Genomic DNA, 18,804 nt, shown 5'->3' with positions numbered 1-18,804 from the left:
AGCAGCCCTGCCCACGCCTCTCCAAGGCCTTGTGCCCCACTTTGGCCCAGCTATCCCAGTCTCAACTATGCCAAGCACACAGGGCTGTGAGGCCAGAGGACTCCCCCAGCCCTCTGGTCTCCTTAGGGAGGGGCCTTTGTAGCTCTCCTGGGCCAACCCTCAGAGTCTGAGCCACCCAGTGCAGGCAAAAACCACTGTGACGCTGACGAAAACTATCACAAGATTGAGAAGTAGGATTTCTTGGCAAGAAGAAGGGGTAATAAAAAGCTAGGGTGTGGGAAGAGGTGATGGAGTGCCACCTCAGCGGGAGCCCCTAGCAGCTGGATAGTTGAGACTGGAGCAGGACCTGAGAAGATAGGAGGAATCTTCTAGTCTCTTTCCCAGTTGTCTAGCAATGCTGCACAGGCAGGAAGGGAGGTAGGGACAGTGAGTAAGAGTTCCAGCCCAGAACTGCGAGGGTTATGTAGAGCCACTGCGGCCCTCGAACAGGCCTGAGGAAAGCTGGGCATGCAAACAAGGGTGCCATGGCAGCGGGCACACAGGACAAGAACGCGCACAGGCCTGTGACTTGTCTGCCCAGCACCCGCTCTGCTCAGCCACCTTCACCAAACCTCCTGTGGGGTCAAAGGAGTTATAATCTTTGTTTAGTGGATGCAGCTATAGCACTGGCAGACATGAGTGCTCTGGGTTCTCTAAAGGTGAGCACAGGGGACTCCTTGGGCCCGTGCACTCTGCGGGGCTCCTACTAGCCTACAGCTGACCTCCTCTGCCTGTGTGGAGAAGGGCACCCTTCCTCCACTGCCTGCCTTTGCCCAAGGAGAAAAACCAAAGGATGGTGATGGGAAGAGGGTTCCAGAAATTTCAGGTCTTTCCTTGTAACATGCCTGTGACTTTGGGGCTTGGTTTCCTTACTGTTAACATGCATGCTGGTAAGACCTGAAACTTTTGGAGCAGTTCATTTCAGAGCTGGGCTCGAATCTGGGCTAGACTCTAAGGCTCATGCTCTTTATGCTAAATGCCCCTTTCTCCTTGGAATTTCTTAAGGACCTCTTAAGCCACACCCTGCTTTGTTCTCTCCAGAAGGGCCAGACATTCTCAAGACTTTAGAGAACAAAGCAACTCACAGGATCCTTTCCCTGTGTGTATGACATGGAAAACATGGCAATGCTAGGAAATGCTTTCCCCAAGTGCCAGGCCATCCCTCAATCCTAAGCCCCTACCTACCCAGTGCTCAGCTTCAACCTCTTATAGGAAACATTATTTCTGCAGCATGCTCCAGCCACACTTGTACATCTGGCTGAGCACTTCTCAGATGTAGAGTCTCCCAAGGTTCACCGGAGCCACACACATCTAGCCTAGCTCACTACTGTCTATTCTCCTCACCGCCCCTCCAACTCAGACATGGAATATGAGGACCAAAAAGGACTTTGAGGATCTGGGTCCATCTCTTGAAACAGAATATGAGGGCCCAGGGGCTGAGACCTGCCAAAGGCAATAGGTGGAGGCAGCCCTAACCCCCTGCTCATCACACTGTAACCAGTACAGCTTCTGGATTCCCTATCTGCCAGGGCTCTGGGAAGGAGTCTTCAATTGGTGCTGCAGACTAGCTCTTACCCAAACACTAACACATCCTCCAAATAGGGGTGGGCCTGCAAGCCTGGCCAACCCCTCTGGCCTCCTGGGTACACTGCTGACCAGGCTGCATGCCAAGGAACCACCTGAGACACGAGCTCAGGGGCTGAAACCCCACTCTCCAGGCTTATTAAGAGGGGAGGGCTAACTACCTCCACCATTAGGGGCTTTGGAGCTCCTCACCTGGGTTTGGGGACCTCCAGGGGACTGCTACCCATCCTGAAAAAGTCAGAATGGTTCGAGGATGAGGAGCTGGAAGACTTGGCTTCCCCCAGCCCCTGGTGGGAAGGCAGGCGGTCCTCTGAGGGCTGTGACCGGTTCCAGAGCACACTCTGTGGAGAGGATGAGTGGCTCTTCCTCCTGCAGTAGAAAGAGTAGGGCTGTTGGCCAAGGGGCCACCCCAGGCAAGCCCTCTGCCCACTTTTACCATATCTCAGGGCCTGGTCCTTCCTTCTACTGGGAAAATGCCACATAAGAATGAGTATACATTAGTATTCCCTCAGGCTTGGCTATGGGCAGCAAGAGCTGGGTCTTCAGAGGGACTGTGACATCCAAATAATGCTGGCCTACTGGCCTCAGAGCACATGCTAGATTTGTAACTAATAGCTCAGAAACTGCCCCTCCTTCCAAATGTTATGCAAAATTTTGAGTCATTTGTCTAGAGACAGAGTCATCAGATTCTCAGAGGAGTTTACCCTCCAACAAGTCCCCAATTCCCAATCATCATTTTGTAGTCCCTTCTCATTTTCTTCTTTTCTCTACTTGTCTCCCCCCCCCCACCCCGCCCGCAACCTCCCAGGCAAATGATACAAGGGAGCTCCTCCAGGGAGTCTTCTTAACACCAGCCTCCCCTCACCCCACCCTGTCTGCCCAGCCCGGTAGCTTCTTTCTTCATCTCACAGAGAGCCCCAGTCCTTTATGTTCCTGGGCCACCACGGACAGTGCCCCTCACCAACCAGATGGCTGGCCTCTGAGGTCCAGGAGAGACAGCAGGACAGGGAGCTGTGCTCTCAGCCCTACTGTCGGGGGTCCCTTTTGTTCTTGGGGCTCCCTGGAGCTGGTGGCCCTGGGCCACAGCTGTGAGCAAGCTTAGTTCCAGCCTGGCCCCTCACCAAGCTGCCTGAGTCTGTGCTCCTGCAGGGACCAGCTCCACGGCCTCATAGGTGAAACTCCCGGCGGCTCCTGGGGAGCTCTCCATGACCAGAGAGAAGTCACTGCCAAGGCTGGTGGTGCTGCCACGGTCCTTTCGTCCTGAAAGAAGCAAGTGCCATCAGTCAGCACATTATCTTCTCACACTACTGGTCCCCCACTTCTTCCATACCATACAGCTGGAAAGAGAAATTTCTCGAACAAACAGTTCCTGTGTGGTCTATACTAAGAAATATGCACAGAGGAAGGGAAACCTGCTGGGGCCTGTAACTCACTCAGCATACAGATATCTTCCAGAGTGAAGCCTGCATCCCGGGCTGGTAAACTCTTCCTCCTATAAACAGAAACAGAATAGTGAATTATATTCGGGGCCGGGGGCTCTTTTGTCGTCCCCATGCCCGGCATGCTGTTTGCCCGGGAAAGAAGCTCCAACTCACTGACAACTCAATGAGACATGTCCTACCTAGAGTGTTGCAAAACATCAGGCCACTTCTGAGAGGCCAGCAAAGTCTGACTCCTTCCTTTCGCCTTGGCCCCCCAGAGTTCAATCTGGTCCAACACACCTAGGAGCTTGGATTTGGAAGGCAAGTGAATTCAGAAAAGATACCAACTCTCACAGAGGTCGTAAGGCAACTGCCAGACAAGACTCCTGTGCTTCCCAGGCTGGAGGCAGATTGTTCCACGATGGTGGGCTGCACAGCGACACAGACACACCGCTGCAGCAGCCCAAGGAAGGGCAGGCAGAAGAATTTGCCTCAGCCAGAGACTGGAGTGTCGGGAGTCCTCCTGTGCTTTGGCTGGCTTTTCCCTGCAGCAGTGTGCCCTGCTTAGTCACCAGAGACCACTCCTTGGTCCGAAAGCCCTTCTGCTAGTATAACTGCAGGCAGACCCCAGCCCTGCCTCACAGGCAGAAGAGCCTCTTCCCTGACTAGATGTCACCAGGGATCTCTACCCTGGCCTCAGAGGTCAGCTTGCCAAGCAGGCAGGGAAGCCAGGCAAGGCTAAGACAGTGAGTGAGACCCTGCCTACCCTTCCCAGAATGGTCCTTCCCAGAGCGCCCTGCCCAGAGTGAGAGAAAAGCCTTCTCCTCACCTCTGTGTCTTCAGAGCAGAGAACTCCTCAGAGATGATATGCTTCAAAAAATTGAAGCAGAAGAAGAAAATCTGAAGAAACCAAAAAGCAATACACATGAGAAGACAGCTTTCTCCAAGGAAGAGAATCTAGCAGCCAGCCACCTGGTCAGCCTGCTGACAGTTAACAGCCCTGCCTCGGGGACCCTGATGGATACTCTGCTCTATAAACAGTACAGGTGGGAAAGGGCTTAGCAGACCGGGCAGATGTGCCTGGGCGGAGCCAAGGAAGGTTTCATACATGGGTAAGCCACGGAGTTTTCCAACCACCTTCAAATTCAACATGCATGTTCTCAAGCTACTGAAAAGGATAAAGAGAATGGCAGCTTTCCCCCTCAGCCTCTTCTAAGAATCCCAAGGAGAGAGGCTAACCCAGGAAGAACAGCTGGGAGAGAGATTATTTGGGGGTGAGATTAATGGACACCGTGGGAACATAATGGAAGGGAAAGGGATCAGATTTTGTAGGGGAAATACCCAGATATAGTAGTTCAAAACGACCAGGGTTCAGGGACAGCCATGATCTGGCTCAGAATCTGAGATGGGCACAGGCAGGAAGAGCTTCTGACCTCTAGCTGCATCCCCACCACTCTGGGCAAATTCTCTCTCTTCCTTTCCAGCCAGTGCCCTAGTCAAATGGGCCTCCATGAAGTGCACAAAGGCAGTCTCTGGGGGCGGGGAGCCTAGGTGGCTCAGTCGGTTGAGCAGCTGACTCTTGATTTCCACTCAGGTCCTGATCTCACGGTTCATGAGTTCGAGCCCCTTGTCAGGCTCTGCCCTGAGGTGACAGTGCAGAGCCTGCTTGGGATTCTCTCTCTCCCTCTCTCTGCCCCTCCCCTCTGCTTGCATGCGTATGTGCGCTCTCTCTCAAAATAAACAAATGTTTAAAAAAAGGCAGTCTCTGCACTTTTTAAATAAACTCCACAGTGACTCCGAAAGGTGTGGCCCATCAAACCCTCACTCAGATAAACACCCACACACTATCCCAGAACCCCAGACGATTTCCTCAAACAAACAACCCCCACCCCCACCACCAAAAAGGGAGGGCAGGTACCCAGGTGGGGTCAGTATGAAAATGTGTGTTACATAAAATTAAATAGGTGTCTTCACCACAGACTCTTTAAAGTCTTTAATATGCCAGTATGCTGTGAACCTCGAGGGCTGGAGACAAGGACAGAGTGCTATTTAAGAGGCCCCTAGGTTTTGTTTTTTGTTTGTTTTAAAGCATCAGTGTCTGGAGTGTCTGGTTGGGGTTAGGGAAAAGCCCAGGCATGCTTGGGTGGCTCAGTTGGTTGAGCATCTGACTTCAGCTCAGGTCATGATTTCACGGTCCATGAGTTTGAGCCCCACATCGGGCTCTGTGCTGCAGCTTGGAGCCTGGAGCCTCCTTCAGATTCTGTGTCTCCCTCTCTCTTTGCCCCTCCTCCACTCATGCTCTGTCTCTCAAAAATGAATAAATGTTAAAACATTTAAAAAAAAAAAAAAAAGCCCACACCCTGAAAACTGACCCTCCCAGCTGAGAAGACCCTCTTGTTTATGCTGAGAGATGGCCAGGGTCTGAATCCAGACCCTGCTGGGCTCAGCCTCATCCACTGTCCAGTTTCTGAAGGCAGAATCTGCCTTCCCTTGGGGGTAAGGGAGATGGTGTGGTGTGCAGAATGCTCTGGAGCACCAGTGAGTCTCAAAATGACAGGCTGCAAAGGGGCTTTATGTGCCAATTTCAATGCCAAAGTCACCGCCTCTGACAGAGTTCACGGAGGCCTCTGAGGAACAGGCTTATGAGCTCTGCAGCCCTGGCAGATGCGATAAGCACTCAGAAGAGATCTGGAAGGGGAGAGAAGCCGCTGAGAGGGAGGAACAAAAGGAGGAGGCACAAGATAAGATGCTTGGAAAGAAGGCAGCCTCAGGAGGGTGAGAAAGACGTTTCAGGAAAAGGGGGGTGGGTGGACAGGGGGCAGAAAAGAAAGCGCTAACGCTGTGTGACAGCTCCCACACTGGGCACCTAGACTCATTCTCTTTGTGAGGCAGCACAATTAACACCAGGAGACCCAAGGTTAATCACATTACTCAAGGTCACCAGGTAATAGGTGGGAAAACCAGGGTTCAAACTCGGGTCTGACTCCTGGTCTATGCGCTGGGCAAACAGGCTGAAAAACAAGCCCACCAAAGAGGCAAAGACTGCAAAAAGCAGAAAAGGATGGGGTGTGGAGACGACAGAGAGGGAAAGAAGGGACGGCACCCAGAGAGTAAGGGAACCCTGGAGCCCTGCTGGCTGTGCTTGGTCTGGGCCTGGGGTGGTGGTGAGCAGTTGGCCAAGACTCTGCTTAGTCGGCTGGCCCTGGGGCTTCAAAGCTGCTGAGTGGGTGTGATGAGGAAAAGAGACAGGAAAGAGCCTCTGGGTTGTAGCTGTAGGGCTGAGGGGCCAAGGAAAAGCTTGTAACTTGGTTCCATAACTGAGTGCAGAAAACAAGGTCACCCATAAGAAAAATGGCAGCAAAAGCAAGGGGAAGAGAACTGACAGATGAGGTGATTGCAGCCATGTGGGCAAATGTCTTATCTCTACCTCAGGGAGAAGAACAGAGGGTCAGGACTGGGGCTATAGTGCTGGTGCTTTTCGGGCTGTGCTGCCCGATCCCTACACAATGGAGCAAGGAACTGCTCCCTCTGTGCGGACACCAAACACAAGTCATGCTAATGGTCTCAGGGCCCAGGTGTTTACTCATAGTACCCACCTCCTCTCCTTTGCTGAGCCGATCTACCAACATGTGCCTGAAACAAGAAGGTGAGGAGGTCAAAGAGAGCAGCGCCATGACAGGAAGTCAAAGGGGGACTGGAGTCACAGTGGGGAGACCCTGGCTTTGGCACTACAACCTCAGGTGGGGCCTAACAAGCACCTTCAGGCTTCCCCAAAGAGGAGGGAGTGTCTTCACCTCTAGCCCTGTCACACAAGCCACCACACCCAAATACACTTGGAAACGCAGTTCCCAAGGCACTTCCCCCACCCAACAACCTGACATTCCCCAAAGGCTTACCCGAAGAGGAACCAGTCGTAGGCCACAGTCAGGTAGAGGATCTCAGCAGGCTTTAGGGATGTGTGGATAAGCCCATCCTGGAAGAAACCAGAGAGACTGCCAAGTTTAGAAAGGTGACCCCCACGATAAAGCCCCCTCCTTGTCTCAGAAGCTGAACTGCAACCACAGACGCAGTGACAACCAGGCTGCCCCAAAGCCCCAAGAACAGTGTTGAACCCGGCACTTGCTCTCAACACTTGGGGTCCCTCACTCCAAATCTCAATTTTCTGGAGACAGTCCTAATTCTCCCAAAGGGTAGATCTTGGTAGATGGCCTCTGAAAGCTCCCTGACTCCACAGCCCAGCCCATCCATACTCACAGCCCACAAGGAAAGGCGCAGGAGAGAGATGAAGAGTGGTGTCCGGTCCCAGCCCGAGATACAGTGTACCAGCAGCCCGCTGTCATCTACTCAGGAACCACACAACAGGAGGCCCAGAAGAAAAGCACACGAGTGGATGAGTAGGGGACATGCTCCCGCCCTGGCCTGGTGTCAGAAAGCCAGGCTAGCCCTACTCTCCTTCTTCCTGGTGGGCCTCTCCAAGATTCGTCTCCAACCTAGTTCTGGAAAGGGGTGGGTGATAGGCACTTGTCTCTGTACACAGCATTTCTTCTTTCTTCTGGCTATCTTTCTAGGTACTTCTTAGAAAGCAATGCTGCCCAAGCAGGTCTTTTAGGTGAGGCTGGTCTGCAACTCCCCACCTGGGGCCCTACAGTTACTCTGGGGGAAGACAATTCTTCACTGTGCAGGGCTTTCCCAGGAACTACAGGACATTTGGGATCCTTGGCTAAGGACCCACTAAATGCTAGCAGGCTTTCTCCAATTCCTACAACAGCCACCTCTCCAGAGGTCCCCTTGAGGGGCAGTACTGCCCAGGTAGAGAACCACTGCCTAATTCCAGAGGCTGGTATGACTTTTTTGTACACCTGGCCACAGTGACTGGTTCAAGGATGGGCACTTGACCCAAACTGGGCCAATGAGCATGAGCTCTGGGACAGAGGCTCACTCTCTCTTCAGGGGAGTTAAGATGGCAGGATACAAGTCAAGAATGGGTGCCAGCCATGAAGCTAACCAGAAACAAGGAGAGTGGGTTTGAGAAACAAGGAGATTCTTTGTGACATTTCTTAGGCACCTGGCTCTGCTGTGGGGCTTTCTTGGTTATATAAGCTAACACGTTTTTACTTGTTTGAGCAAGAGCAACCCCACAGAAGTCTTGACTGGTATCAATGAGTCCACCAGCCCACCCTAGAGACACTGAGCATGACAGACCCAACCAATCACAACAGCCAAGCCGCCTGGAGTACCATCTGGAGAACAGGCCCTCTAGGGACTTTTGTGTGTGCCCAGTAAGAAACCAGGACTGATTTTTCTCTCATCTTTCTGAATTAGAAGAGGCATTTCTGACACCACACACAACACTGATGATCAAAGGTCAGCTGCCCTTAGTGTAGAAACACTGTGTGTAGTTCAGATGGTAAGGAGTGCACAATGTAGTTTTCTAAGGTTTTGAGAAAGAGGAACAAAGATGCCAATGGACAGGGGAATCCCCAAATCCTTTTCCCATAAAGCAAAAGGTAGGTGTGTGACCCCAACAAACATGTTCACAGTATCATGACCTGGGAATACCCAGAAGGTCCAATGGCTTGAGAGTTCACACAGAGGCAGACTCACCGTCGCTGTTAATTATGGAAAGCAGCAGTTTCAGGTAGTTTTGTGTTTGTTGCACCAGGTCCCAACTCTGTTGAAGAATGATAAAAGGTCTCTTGGTATTGATATTTAACTCAGGGAATTCAACGGATTTAAAAAATAAAATCCAACAGTTATTCTGAGGCAACAAGACCCAGGATCTTGGTCACTGTCCACAGGCCCTAAATCCCAGATAATCTGACATTTCACTCCCCACTCCAAGAGCTCTCTCCCTGCACCCTTACCCTGTGGGCCACCATCACCCTGTGCTCTAACACGATGTGATGGTGAGGGATGGGAAGCCACGCAGGGGCCTGGGCAACTCACAGCCCCACACCCAGCAGCAGCTACACGTTAGCCTCCTCTAAGCCCTGGGCTCCCAGCACGGCTGTCCACAGAGTTGGTGGCAGCAAACAAAGAGCCTGAGCCTACGACCACTGCTGCCAAATGCAAAGACCCATTCTTTCACCCATGATCACATCAGAGAAAATATCAACCGTCTCATCGACCATGTAGCTTTCATGTTTTACTGCTATTCACTGCAAACTCTGTCCTTTGATAAATAATAAGTATAGTCTGTTTGGCAGACAAGATCTTTTAATACAGGAGGTCCATGAGGTGGGAGATGAAATATAAGAAAAACTGCAAAGAGATGGGAACTTCTGTTCTAGCCCAAGCAAAAGGTCCAGACCAGACGCTCTGAGAAACAGTCTACTGGAATCTGGAATTCCATGGGAGGGCCTGACCCGATTCTGAGTGCCCGCTCCCCTAGCTGGGGGAAGCCTCCTAACACAAATACATATCATTGTTCTGGGGCTGTGTGGAGAGGGCAGCAAGTGCCAGTGAGAAAGCACTTCCTGGGGGAGGGTGAACATGGCACCTGTAACCATAATGGTTTTCCCAGGAATTTAAAACAGGCTCATTTACCTGACCCTCCACAGCCCCTGGAGAGCTCTGACCCACTTTCAGCAGCTCTTGAGATGGTCGCTTGCAGCACTGCACTAATAAAGTTGCTACCCATAGTAGCACAGGGGTCTTGTCACTCATCTGGCTCAACCTGTCATACACACCATCGCCAACAGACTTCCTCTGAGCTGTTGATTCTTGTGGGTGAGGAAAAGCAGGAGGGGGAAGGGAGGAGGCAGGAGCTATGCGACAGCACAAAGTCCGGGGAGGTCAGGTAAGCCAGGGAAGACTGCAGCAGCCAGAAGGCAGGAAGTGACCCAGGGCTGTAGCCTGCAGAGCTCCGGTAACTATGGTGGCTACCGGAAGGGGATACCAATGACCAGGGAGAGGCAGCAGATTCACTGTGCCCAGTGCTGGGGTAGGAACCAGAGGCTGGGGGGGGGGGGGGGGGCTCTGGGTTGGTAGAGGCCCAAAGTCCTACAGCTAATCTGAGCTGGGGCAGAACCCAGCCCTGCCAGACTGGGAGAGTCACCTTTGCAGTCACGTGCTATATACTACGGGGACTCTCTTCCTAAGCGCTCCATGAAAAAGTCTGTGGGGATAGAGCGGAGCACCATGCCACTGCTTATGTGTCTATGCTTGGAGTACTCTTCCCCATGGCTGGCAAACTCGTACTCATCCTTCAAAAGCCCACGCCCGTTATGTTCTATTGAGTCTTCAGTAGCCATAGATCAATACCTCTGCTGCCCAGGTGACGATTATGTTTTGCCTCTTTTCCTAGACTGAGCCTAGTGAGGGCGGAGGCCGTTTTGGAATCCTTTGCATCTTCAAGGCTTAGTGCTTTGGGATGAGGAGTAGAATGTTACCTCTCTATTCATGGTCAGGCTCCAGCTTGAGGAGAAGCAGGCACTGGAAGGGGCCTTGCGGCCCAGAAACAATGAGCACACCTCTAAGGAATTCAATCTGGTTATGTGGAGGGCAGCAACACCAAAACATGTACTGCCAGAAGTGTTCCCACACTTGTGAACATGAACTGAGGGCCCCTCCCTGGCAAACAGCAGGGTCCATGATGGCCTGGGCCCTAACAGGGCTGCAGGAGAGGGAAGACAAGGAGAACTGCCGCCAGTGTGCTGACTAAAAGGCACCTGTAGGATCCTGCAGGACCATGTAACCAGCCAGCAGGTTGAGCGTAGCATGATCCATGGGGATCAGGAGGGAAGTTTCCTGAAGGTGGTGACATCCATATAAGAGGGAAGGGAAAAGAGACAAGTGTTTCTGGCAGAGGGAACAGCATGTGCAAACCAGGAGAACACTCTTCTCTAAGGGGCTAAAAGGAGGCCAGTGTGACTGGAGGAGAAGAGGGAGAGGACGGCTAGTCACCAGAACGAGGCTGAACTGTGTGGAGCTGAGCAGCCCACATAAGGGTCACTGGACTGTACTCTGAGGAAAATGGGAAAATCAGTGGCACATTCTAAGGAAGGGGTGACAATAATGACCTTTGACCGTCATTTGAGTACTGCTATCTGCCAGGCCCTACTCAAGTGCTTTACGTTCACGATTTCTAGTCCCGCCTCAGGGTGGCCCCACTCAGATGCGAGATGCCAGGAGATGACGGGGCCTAGACTAGGCTTAGTGGTACAACAGATGGAGGCAAGGTCTGGAGAGTTTCACCAGGGGCAGAGATTTATAGAACCGATGACCCTGGCATTGGAGGTGGGAGGAAAAACCCCCAAGTTTCAACTTTGAGTATCTGGGTAAGTGGTGGACGGCCGGGGGATGCTGTGGGTTGTGGCCAATTCCATTTCAGGAATCCTGAGTTTAGGGTATTGCCTGAAAGGACACTTGTAAGAGGTGATATAGGTGTGGATCCCCAAGAAAGGCCTGGCCCAGAGTTCCGGGCGTGGTGACCTAGCAGGGGGTAACAGAGTGGATGGCAGACAAGATCACCTGGGGAGGTAAGGAGGAGTAACAGGGAGTCCTGACACTCGTGCTGAAGGGGCAGACAGGGCAGAGCCTACATGTGGACTGAGGAAGAGGATGGTAGGAGGGCCAGTGAGACTCTGGGTCTGAGCAATACTGGAGAGGCAGGCATCGCGGGAAAATGCCCTGCCCGTCTACTTTTTGTGCCCAGGATTTTATTAGTGTTCACTCTCTCGAGTTAACAAGCTAGCAGCCTACTTCTTAATTATCATCATTAAAGTTGGTCTGGCATTTCAGTTAAGAGGCCACTTTCACACTGTGATCATACTTGAACCTCGCCACAACTCTGAAACAGGCGCTGTCAGCTCCACTTGTAGAGGACAGTGAGGCCACTTGCTCAAAGCCACGAAGCGGTGAGAGAAGGGCTGGGTGAGCTGCAGCCTGGATCCAATGCCTCCACCTACTAAGCAGAGCTCCTCCTCAGATGCACAGGACTCCTTCTTGAACAGACATACACCCCTGGCAGTATCAACACATCAAACCCGTACATTCGCACCTTATTTGTTTAAGTAAGTAGTTCAACAGACCCAGTTTGTGCCCAAGGAGAAACAACAGTGCCAGAAAAGAGAGTAAGGGTGGCCCGGGGTAGGGCCTATCCGGCACCTCTGCATACAACAAATTTAGAAGGAAACGTGCGGGTTCCTTTGGCCACTCAGTCTGTCTAGGACAACAGAGCCCACGGTGATATGGGAGTACACAGCTCCCTACCAGGTGAGCTGGGCCTCTCAGACAGAGGGAGATCTGAAGGCTGGAAGGGAACTGGCCAGACCTGGGAGCACAGAAAAAAGGGAGGGAAACAGAATGTTTTCTGGGTATTCACTGGCTTGGCCTTTCCGGCTCTAGGCTTCACGCCAGTTTCTGTGCTGGGGATGCACAAGCTATGGCTTCCCATCCTCCTGAAGCTCAGTCTATTGGAGATGGAGAAGCAGATCTCTAAATCGGTGACTACAGCTCAGTGGAAAATTCCATGACAGACATATTCAGGGTAAAAGGGGATGCAGATACAGGCATCCAACCCTCTGGGGAGAGGGGAGAGGAGGTACATCAGGGAAGTCTTCCTGGAGTAGACACTGGAGCAGAATCCTAAAGGCACTATGTCATCCAGATAAGAGGAGGTGACGAAGTGGCAGCCAGGTAGAAGGAACAGACGCAGGGAAGGCAGTGGCAAGAGCAAGGATAGGGGTCTCGGCTGAAGCAAGTGGCAAGGACACTGCTGATGGCCTTTGGGGCTTCTACAGTGGGCTAAACATCGTAGAGAGAGGGATCCATGGAGACTGGGGCTCCATCCATGGTGAGAGGGGAGACAGCACAATGGAAATAATTTTAAAGTTTCTATAATCAAACGAGGTCAGACAGCTCTGCACTTCCTCTGGCAGAACATGCATTTAAAAGGAAAAATGAAAAACAGTCGCTAAAGACCAGAGCTGGAAAAGCAGACTCCATGAGGTCCTCTGGAAACAGAACCTGCTGGTGGATGTACATCTTTGAGTGAGTCATGATCAGAAAGCTTTGATTTTCTGGGCCAAGAGCAAATCAGGAGAGAGTTAAATGGATAATCAGTTCCTTCTCTCCCAGGCTGTGAGAAGTCAGAGGGCACGAGTCAGACCTTCTGGTATCTGCGTGAAGGACTTCTGGGGCCAGTACCAGGGCCCCCCTGTACCCCTCCCCTATCCCACCCTGCTCGAGTTGGACCCCTCACCTGATACTGGCTCCAGTCAATGTTCAGAGAGCAAGTCAGGAAATCGGGGATGCTCAGTGGGGCATCGACGTAGTCCTGGGGACAGAAAGACACCTGTGAGATGCAGGCCGGCCACCAGAAGAAGCCATGGTGACAGGGAAGGTCATGGCCCTGAAGCTGTGTCTACCAGAGTCTGGCCTTCCACAGTGCTTGCCTTCTCCAGGCCAGATGCCTATGCTACCCAGCAAGTGACAGTTTTAAAATCAAAGGGACCAGATTAGTGCTTCCAAGTGGAGCTTTTCAGTGGGCCATTCTAGTGTCTGCTGCTGAGACAGACATGTGAATCTGTATTCAGCATCCAGCAGCCTCCTGTGGCCTGCTCCCGCTGACTGGGAAAGGAAGAGAATGCTGGTCCCACTTTTTACACAGATGGTGGAACAGACAGGAAAGAGATTTCCTATTTTGTCCCTGAAAAATCCTTTGAAGAAACAAATTACAGGGGGACAGGAAAGTACATATAAAAAAATATATGAAAGTATATATGAAAATATGTATATATATAAACATATACATACAAAGAAAAGAGGGAGGGAAAATAATGATACTCATCCATGGAAGAGAAGAAAAAGGAAAAGGGTAGTTGTTTTCTCCAAAAAGACTGCAAGCTGTTCTCCAGGTCTCCCTTTGCAAAGAGATGTTAAGACCGGGGCGCCTGAGTGGCTCAGTCGGTTGAGTAACTGACTCTTGGGTTTCAGCTCAGGTCATGATCTCAAAGTTCATGAGATGGCGCCCTACATTGGGCTCTGTGCTTTTGATTCTTTTCTTCTGCCCCTCCCCTGTGCTCTCAAAATAAATAAACATTTAAAAAAATGTTAAGTTGATAAATGTTACTGCTCATACCTGCTTCCAGTTAAAAATGAGCCCTTCAGCCATGTAATCTCGATCCTTATATTCCTTGAAAAATTCACAGCCTGGAAAAGAAGGGCAGAGTTAAGATATTACCCTTGCTAATCCAGTTTCCTGAGAGGCCCCTGAGTGCTGAAGGACCAAGGTGACCACCAGCTCACACACTTCTCCGTGCTGGTGAGCCCCATCTGAGGCCACAGCTGATACGCGTGGGGACTAGCACGGGCAGGTGACAGCTAGGGAATGAGTCTCCAGTACTCCTTTGGTTTCTGACTACAAGCCTTCCTGATGAGGTACTGCCTGCCTGCACACCTCTTTGTATCTCTCTCCATCTGGGCTCCGTGGTTATTGGTCACTTCTCCCTACTTCTAGGTCCCTTTGTCCTACATGTCCCTGAAGCGTCAACAGCCGGCAAACAAAGCTTGGCTTATAATCTGAGTGCCGGCAGCACTTTCTGCAGTCACTTATCTAGTTACTGAGGGTCACTCTCTCTAACACTGACATCACAGGCCTCCAGGGACATACTGGAAAAGACCACGGACAGTGCCTGAAACATGACAGGTACTCACGAGACATTTCCATTTCCAACAAACCTGGCCAAGAGGTACTTTTCTGAATCGTTCTCTAGAGAAATTGAAAGAAACCACGCCAGGGTAGGCCCTCAGGAATATAGAGAGGAACAGTGGAGAGAAAGGGCTTCAGCAACATTCTCAGTTTCAAATCTCAGCCTTTCACTCAGCTCTGTGACTGCAAACAGCCTTGATTTTTTCACTTGTATAATGGTTCGAGATGAAATGAAACAATATATATAAAACACCTAGGAAGCACTGGTGCGAATGGCTTTCAGATGACAGCGCACTGTTATTATGACTATGCCACTGTGAGAAGAGCCCACAGTGCCAGCCCTGCAGCTTATACTCAACTGCTTGGCTCACAGAGAATGAGGCTTGCTTGTATGCCACAGCACAGTAAGCATTCTGGGGCTGCTGTGGCTCCAAGCCACAAGAGTGGGAGAAGGCACTCTGAGGTAGCTTCTTGAAGTAATTCTCACTTCCTCAACCAGAACCAATACAAACTCTGGAGCGCACACGCCTCCGGCCACAGGTGCAAGTCTGCTGAGGTCCCCAAAGGCAATCCAACAGTTGTCTGAATTGTGTGGAGGTGGCCACAGGCCAAAAAAACTCACATGGAACTTCCCCAGCTACTCTTGGGCCAAGTTCCTGTGGGAGGCCACCCCAGGGAGGACAGAAAGGGCTCCTTCAGAGAGGAAAGTCTGGAGACACGGCCCATGCTCTCTGCACTCTAATCCCTCAGGCCTCGCTGCTGACTGAGAAGTCAGGAAACAATCCTCAGCTCTAACACTCCAGCCTATTCCAGGATGCTTCACTGGCAGAAAGGAGAAACATAAATATCAGACAGAGGCCCTGGAATTATGAGCCCAGGTTTAGAAAAGACACCAATTATCTCTCTGAGCTTCTTTGAAGGATTGTTTTCCCAAACTCGACCTGCTCAAATCAATACTGCAGGCTCTAGGCTGAGCTCTGGCCAAGCTGTGATGCAGAGGCAATTTCATGGGAGAAATGGATGGAATTAAAATAGATTCAGTCCCCAAGGCAATGCCTGACATTCATTACCTGAAGAGACTTCCAAACCCACTGAAAGTCAAGGATGGGACCAAAAGCGGGGGTGAGAAGAGCCACTCACTCAAGGCGAAAACCAATCAGACTTGTGCTGTGGAGTTTTCAGTCTATTTTGGTGTCCTGAAGGAAGTGTTCCCAGAACACTTCTCCTGTTCAAGGGCCAGTCCAAGCCCAAGTTACTTGGACAGAGCTAGAAATGACAGCATCGGACTTCCTGTGTGGCCTCACAGTCATTAGAGGACTCAGCTGAGATGCCTTGAACAGCTCCAAACTGCAGTTTGTGACTGGGTTTTGTCAATGGTTAACTATTTCTTTTCCTTGGGACGAAGTAATTCAGGCTTGTAAAGAAATTCAAGAACACAAGCATAGCAGGTAAAAAGTGCTTCTCCTGCTCCTCACCTGGGTGTGTGGTGGCATCCTCCCCACCTCTGGCTTTTTGGTTTCTGTTGGTCCCTCTCTCCTTCCCTCCCACCAACACACACACCCAATTGCCAGATGTAGTATGTAAATACTTTGGCAAGAACAGGGGGAAAAAATCCACAGGTTGTATCGTCTTACCATTTTGGCATATTTCTTCCTCACCCTTTCGTGTAACCACATTTCCCCTCTACTGCTGACATACTATACAATTTTGTGTCCTGCTGGGCGTCTTAAGCATCTTTCTATGAGTATGCAATACTTCTATGACTATGTCATCGTCACTCTAAGGAGAATGTTTCTTGCATTCTGCTGGTATAAACAGACAGTGGGATGAACATCCCCAGGCCCACATTAGCTGCATTTGTGGTCTGTTGAATAACTGCATCGAAGGGTGTTAACGTTTCGGGAGTCTGGTAACGGGTTGCCTCACTACAGCAGAAAGGATACTGTGCTCCAGTTCTGAAGCAGTGGTATGCAAACTTTTACCAAAACTATTTTTTCTAAACCCAGCTCTACTTAGAAATGAAATATAAAAAAAGAAAGTGATGCTTGGTTCCTCACACAGCTTTCCTGTTGAGCAGAGTACTTCGGTCTGTGGACCCCAAGACATCTCTTGGGAGTCAAGAGCTAGGTCTGAAAATGAGCTTTAGAGCTAACAGCCCCAGCGCAGACACTCTGGGTAGGACACTTCTGTCACAACGTGGCTCTGATACTGTCAAGCCCACAGCAGCATCATGATGGTTTGCATCTACCCAAAGGGGCTTTCAGGAAGAGGAACTTCCCTGAGCCTCTCCTCCACGTACCCATGATTTAGCCTGCTGTTTACTGAGGACCTGCCGGGGATGGGTCCAGCACTTCACTATGAAATAAGCACCATTCTCTTCATTTTATGGAGAGGATGAAGCCAGTGATAAGTAGGGTTAAGGGACTTGTTCAAGGACACACAGTACTATGGCTGGCACTCACGCCCCACTCTGCATGGCACTAACCACTAAGCTGGCAGAGAAGAGTGAAGTGACACTCCAGGGGAGGCCACTGTGAGAGTGCCAAGCTATCACAGGTTGTGGCTTGGATACCACCAGCTCACACCAGTGAGGATACCCTCTCCCGCCAAGTACTAGATTAACTTGTCGTTCTAATGAGAAGACCTGGCTGAACAGCCATCATGGGCCCACCTTGCTATTGGCTATGTGGCTCCAATAAGAGGAGACAAGGTCCAGTGCAGGACTGAAGGCAGATGCTGATACTGAGAAGTAGGCGAGACATTTCAAGGAGAAAGAGCACACTTGCTGCTGTCTTGTGCAGACTTTAGGGCTCTCTGGCCTCCCTTGCTGGACAAGCAGGTACTGTCAGAAAGCTTAAATGTTACCAGCTGGACCAGTACAGCTTTAGCGTCCAGTGCACACAATACTGCCCTGGCCACAGGTTGTATGCAGATCTGTGCACCAGAGACAAATGCAGCTAGCTCTGTGTACACCAAAGTGCCTTATAACATGGTGAGGCCACCAACCGTGTAAAACTGGAGACAGAGCAATTATGTTCTTTATCACCAGAAGGACCTCACCTGGGGCAATTTCCATAAATAACTTGATCACCCTAAGACAGACATTCAAAGGTTCACATCCACATGGGCCAGTGCAGTGTGATTAGCTGCTGACACAGAGTACTAGTAACGTTGTTCTACGCTTAAATAGTAGTTTACCTGCACAGGGCACTTTGACACACACGATCTCATCTAAGCTTCACAACAAAACCTTGAGTTAAGCCTTTCCAAGTTCCAAATGACATCTGAAAAAACCTGAGGCTTGGAGAGGTGAAGTAACTCGCTCAAGGTTGTAGTAGTAGTACCTGAGCCAGGACTCAATCCCTGGAGTGGAAAGTGCCTTCCGGGACAGTGTCCTACCCTAAGTGTGAGAGCTTAAGAGTGAGACTCACAGTGTCCTATGCTGATCAATGTAAGATGTTCCGGGAAAGATCCCGGGTGCCTATGTACCTAAGTGTAGAAGGCCTGCAAATGGCCTCTGAGAGCTCCTGGTCCTAGGAAACCTGTCACTTGACTAGAAAAGAGCTCCCTACCTGGATATGGGATGGAGAGGAGAGTGAAGTCGGCATAGCGCTGGGCTTTGTCCACCTTCTCGGAGGAGGTAACACTACAAGACAGGACACAATGTGTTATGGCATCACAACACATACGCACCATTCCCCAATGAGCAATTACAACATCAAATGAACCTCTTGCTAAACTACTCTTCAGGGGCACCTGGGTGGCTCAGTCAGTTGTACGTCGTGATTTCGTCTCAGGTCACAATCTCATGGTAAATGAGTTCAAGCCCCGCATAGGGCTCTGTGCTGACAGCATGGAGCCTGCTTGGGATTCTGTCTCCTTCTGTCTCTGCCCTTACCCCGCTTGCAGTCTCTTTCTCAAAAATAAATAAATAAATAAACATAAAAAACAAACAAGCAAACCCACAACTACTATTCAGAATCAGGAATGATTTCCTTTAGCAGTGCTTACTTTGAACAATCGAGAAATATAACTTCTCTGCCTCCTACTCCAACTTCTCAAGCAAGAGAGGTTTTACTCTCTAGTTCGACAGCAACCATAAGCAGA

General features: G+C 50.7%; 1 protein-coding gene across 8 annotated transcripts in view; it reads right to left on the bottom strand.

Moving 5' to 3' along the window:
* Nucleotides 1-18,804, bottom strand: part of MTMR14 (myotubularin related protein 14) — a 44,831-nt gene that overhangs the window by 8,965 nt on the left and 17,062 nt on the right. For 6 of the 8 annotated variants that reach the window (XM_049640949.1, XM_049640948.1, XM_049640950.1 and 3 more), the window contains 11 exons: nt 18,270-18,343; nt 14,128-14,198; nt 13,249-13,323; nt 8,649-8,715; nt 7,299-7,384; nt 6,941-7,017; nt 6,641-6,677; nt 3,874-3,944; nt 3,057-3,115; nt 2,745-2,883; nt 1,816-1,992 (listed from right to left, as the gene is read on the bottom strand). In XM_049640949.1, coding sequence (XP_049496906.1) covers nt 1,816-1,992; nt 2,745-2,883; nt 3,057-3,115; nt 3,874-3,944; nt 6,641-6,677; nt 6,941-7,017; nt 7,299-7,384; nt 8,649-8,715; nt 13,249-13,323; nt 14,128-14,198; nt 18,270-18,343 — 933 coding nt within the window. The remainder of the gene's footprint in view (nt 1-1,815; nt 1,993-2,744; nt 2,884-3,056; nt 3,116-3,873; nt 3,945-6,640; nt 6,678-6,940; nt 7,018-7,298; nt 7,385-8,648; nt 8,716-13,248; nt 13,324-14,127; nt 14,199-18,269; nt 18,344-18,804) is intronic. The other 2 variants (XM_049640953.1, XM_049640955.1) reach the window with 2 other exon arrangements.

Source organism: Panthera uncia, chromosome A2 (assembly GCF_023721935.1).
Source record: "Panthera uncia isolate 11264 chromosome A2, Puncia_PCG_1.0, whole genome shotgun sequence".
Taxonomy (NCBI): Eukaryota; Metazoa; Chordata; class Mammalia; order Carnivora; family Felidae; genus Panthera; species Panthera uncia.
The sequence above is the reverse complement of the archived record's forward strand: the minus strand, read 5'-3'. Positions and strand labels throughout refer to the sequence as shown.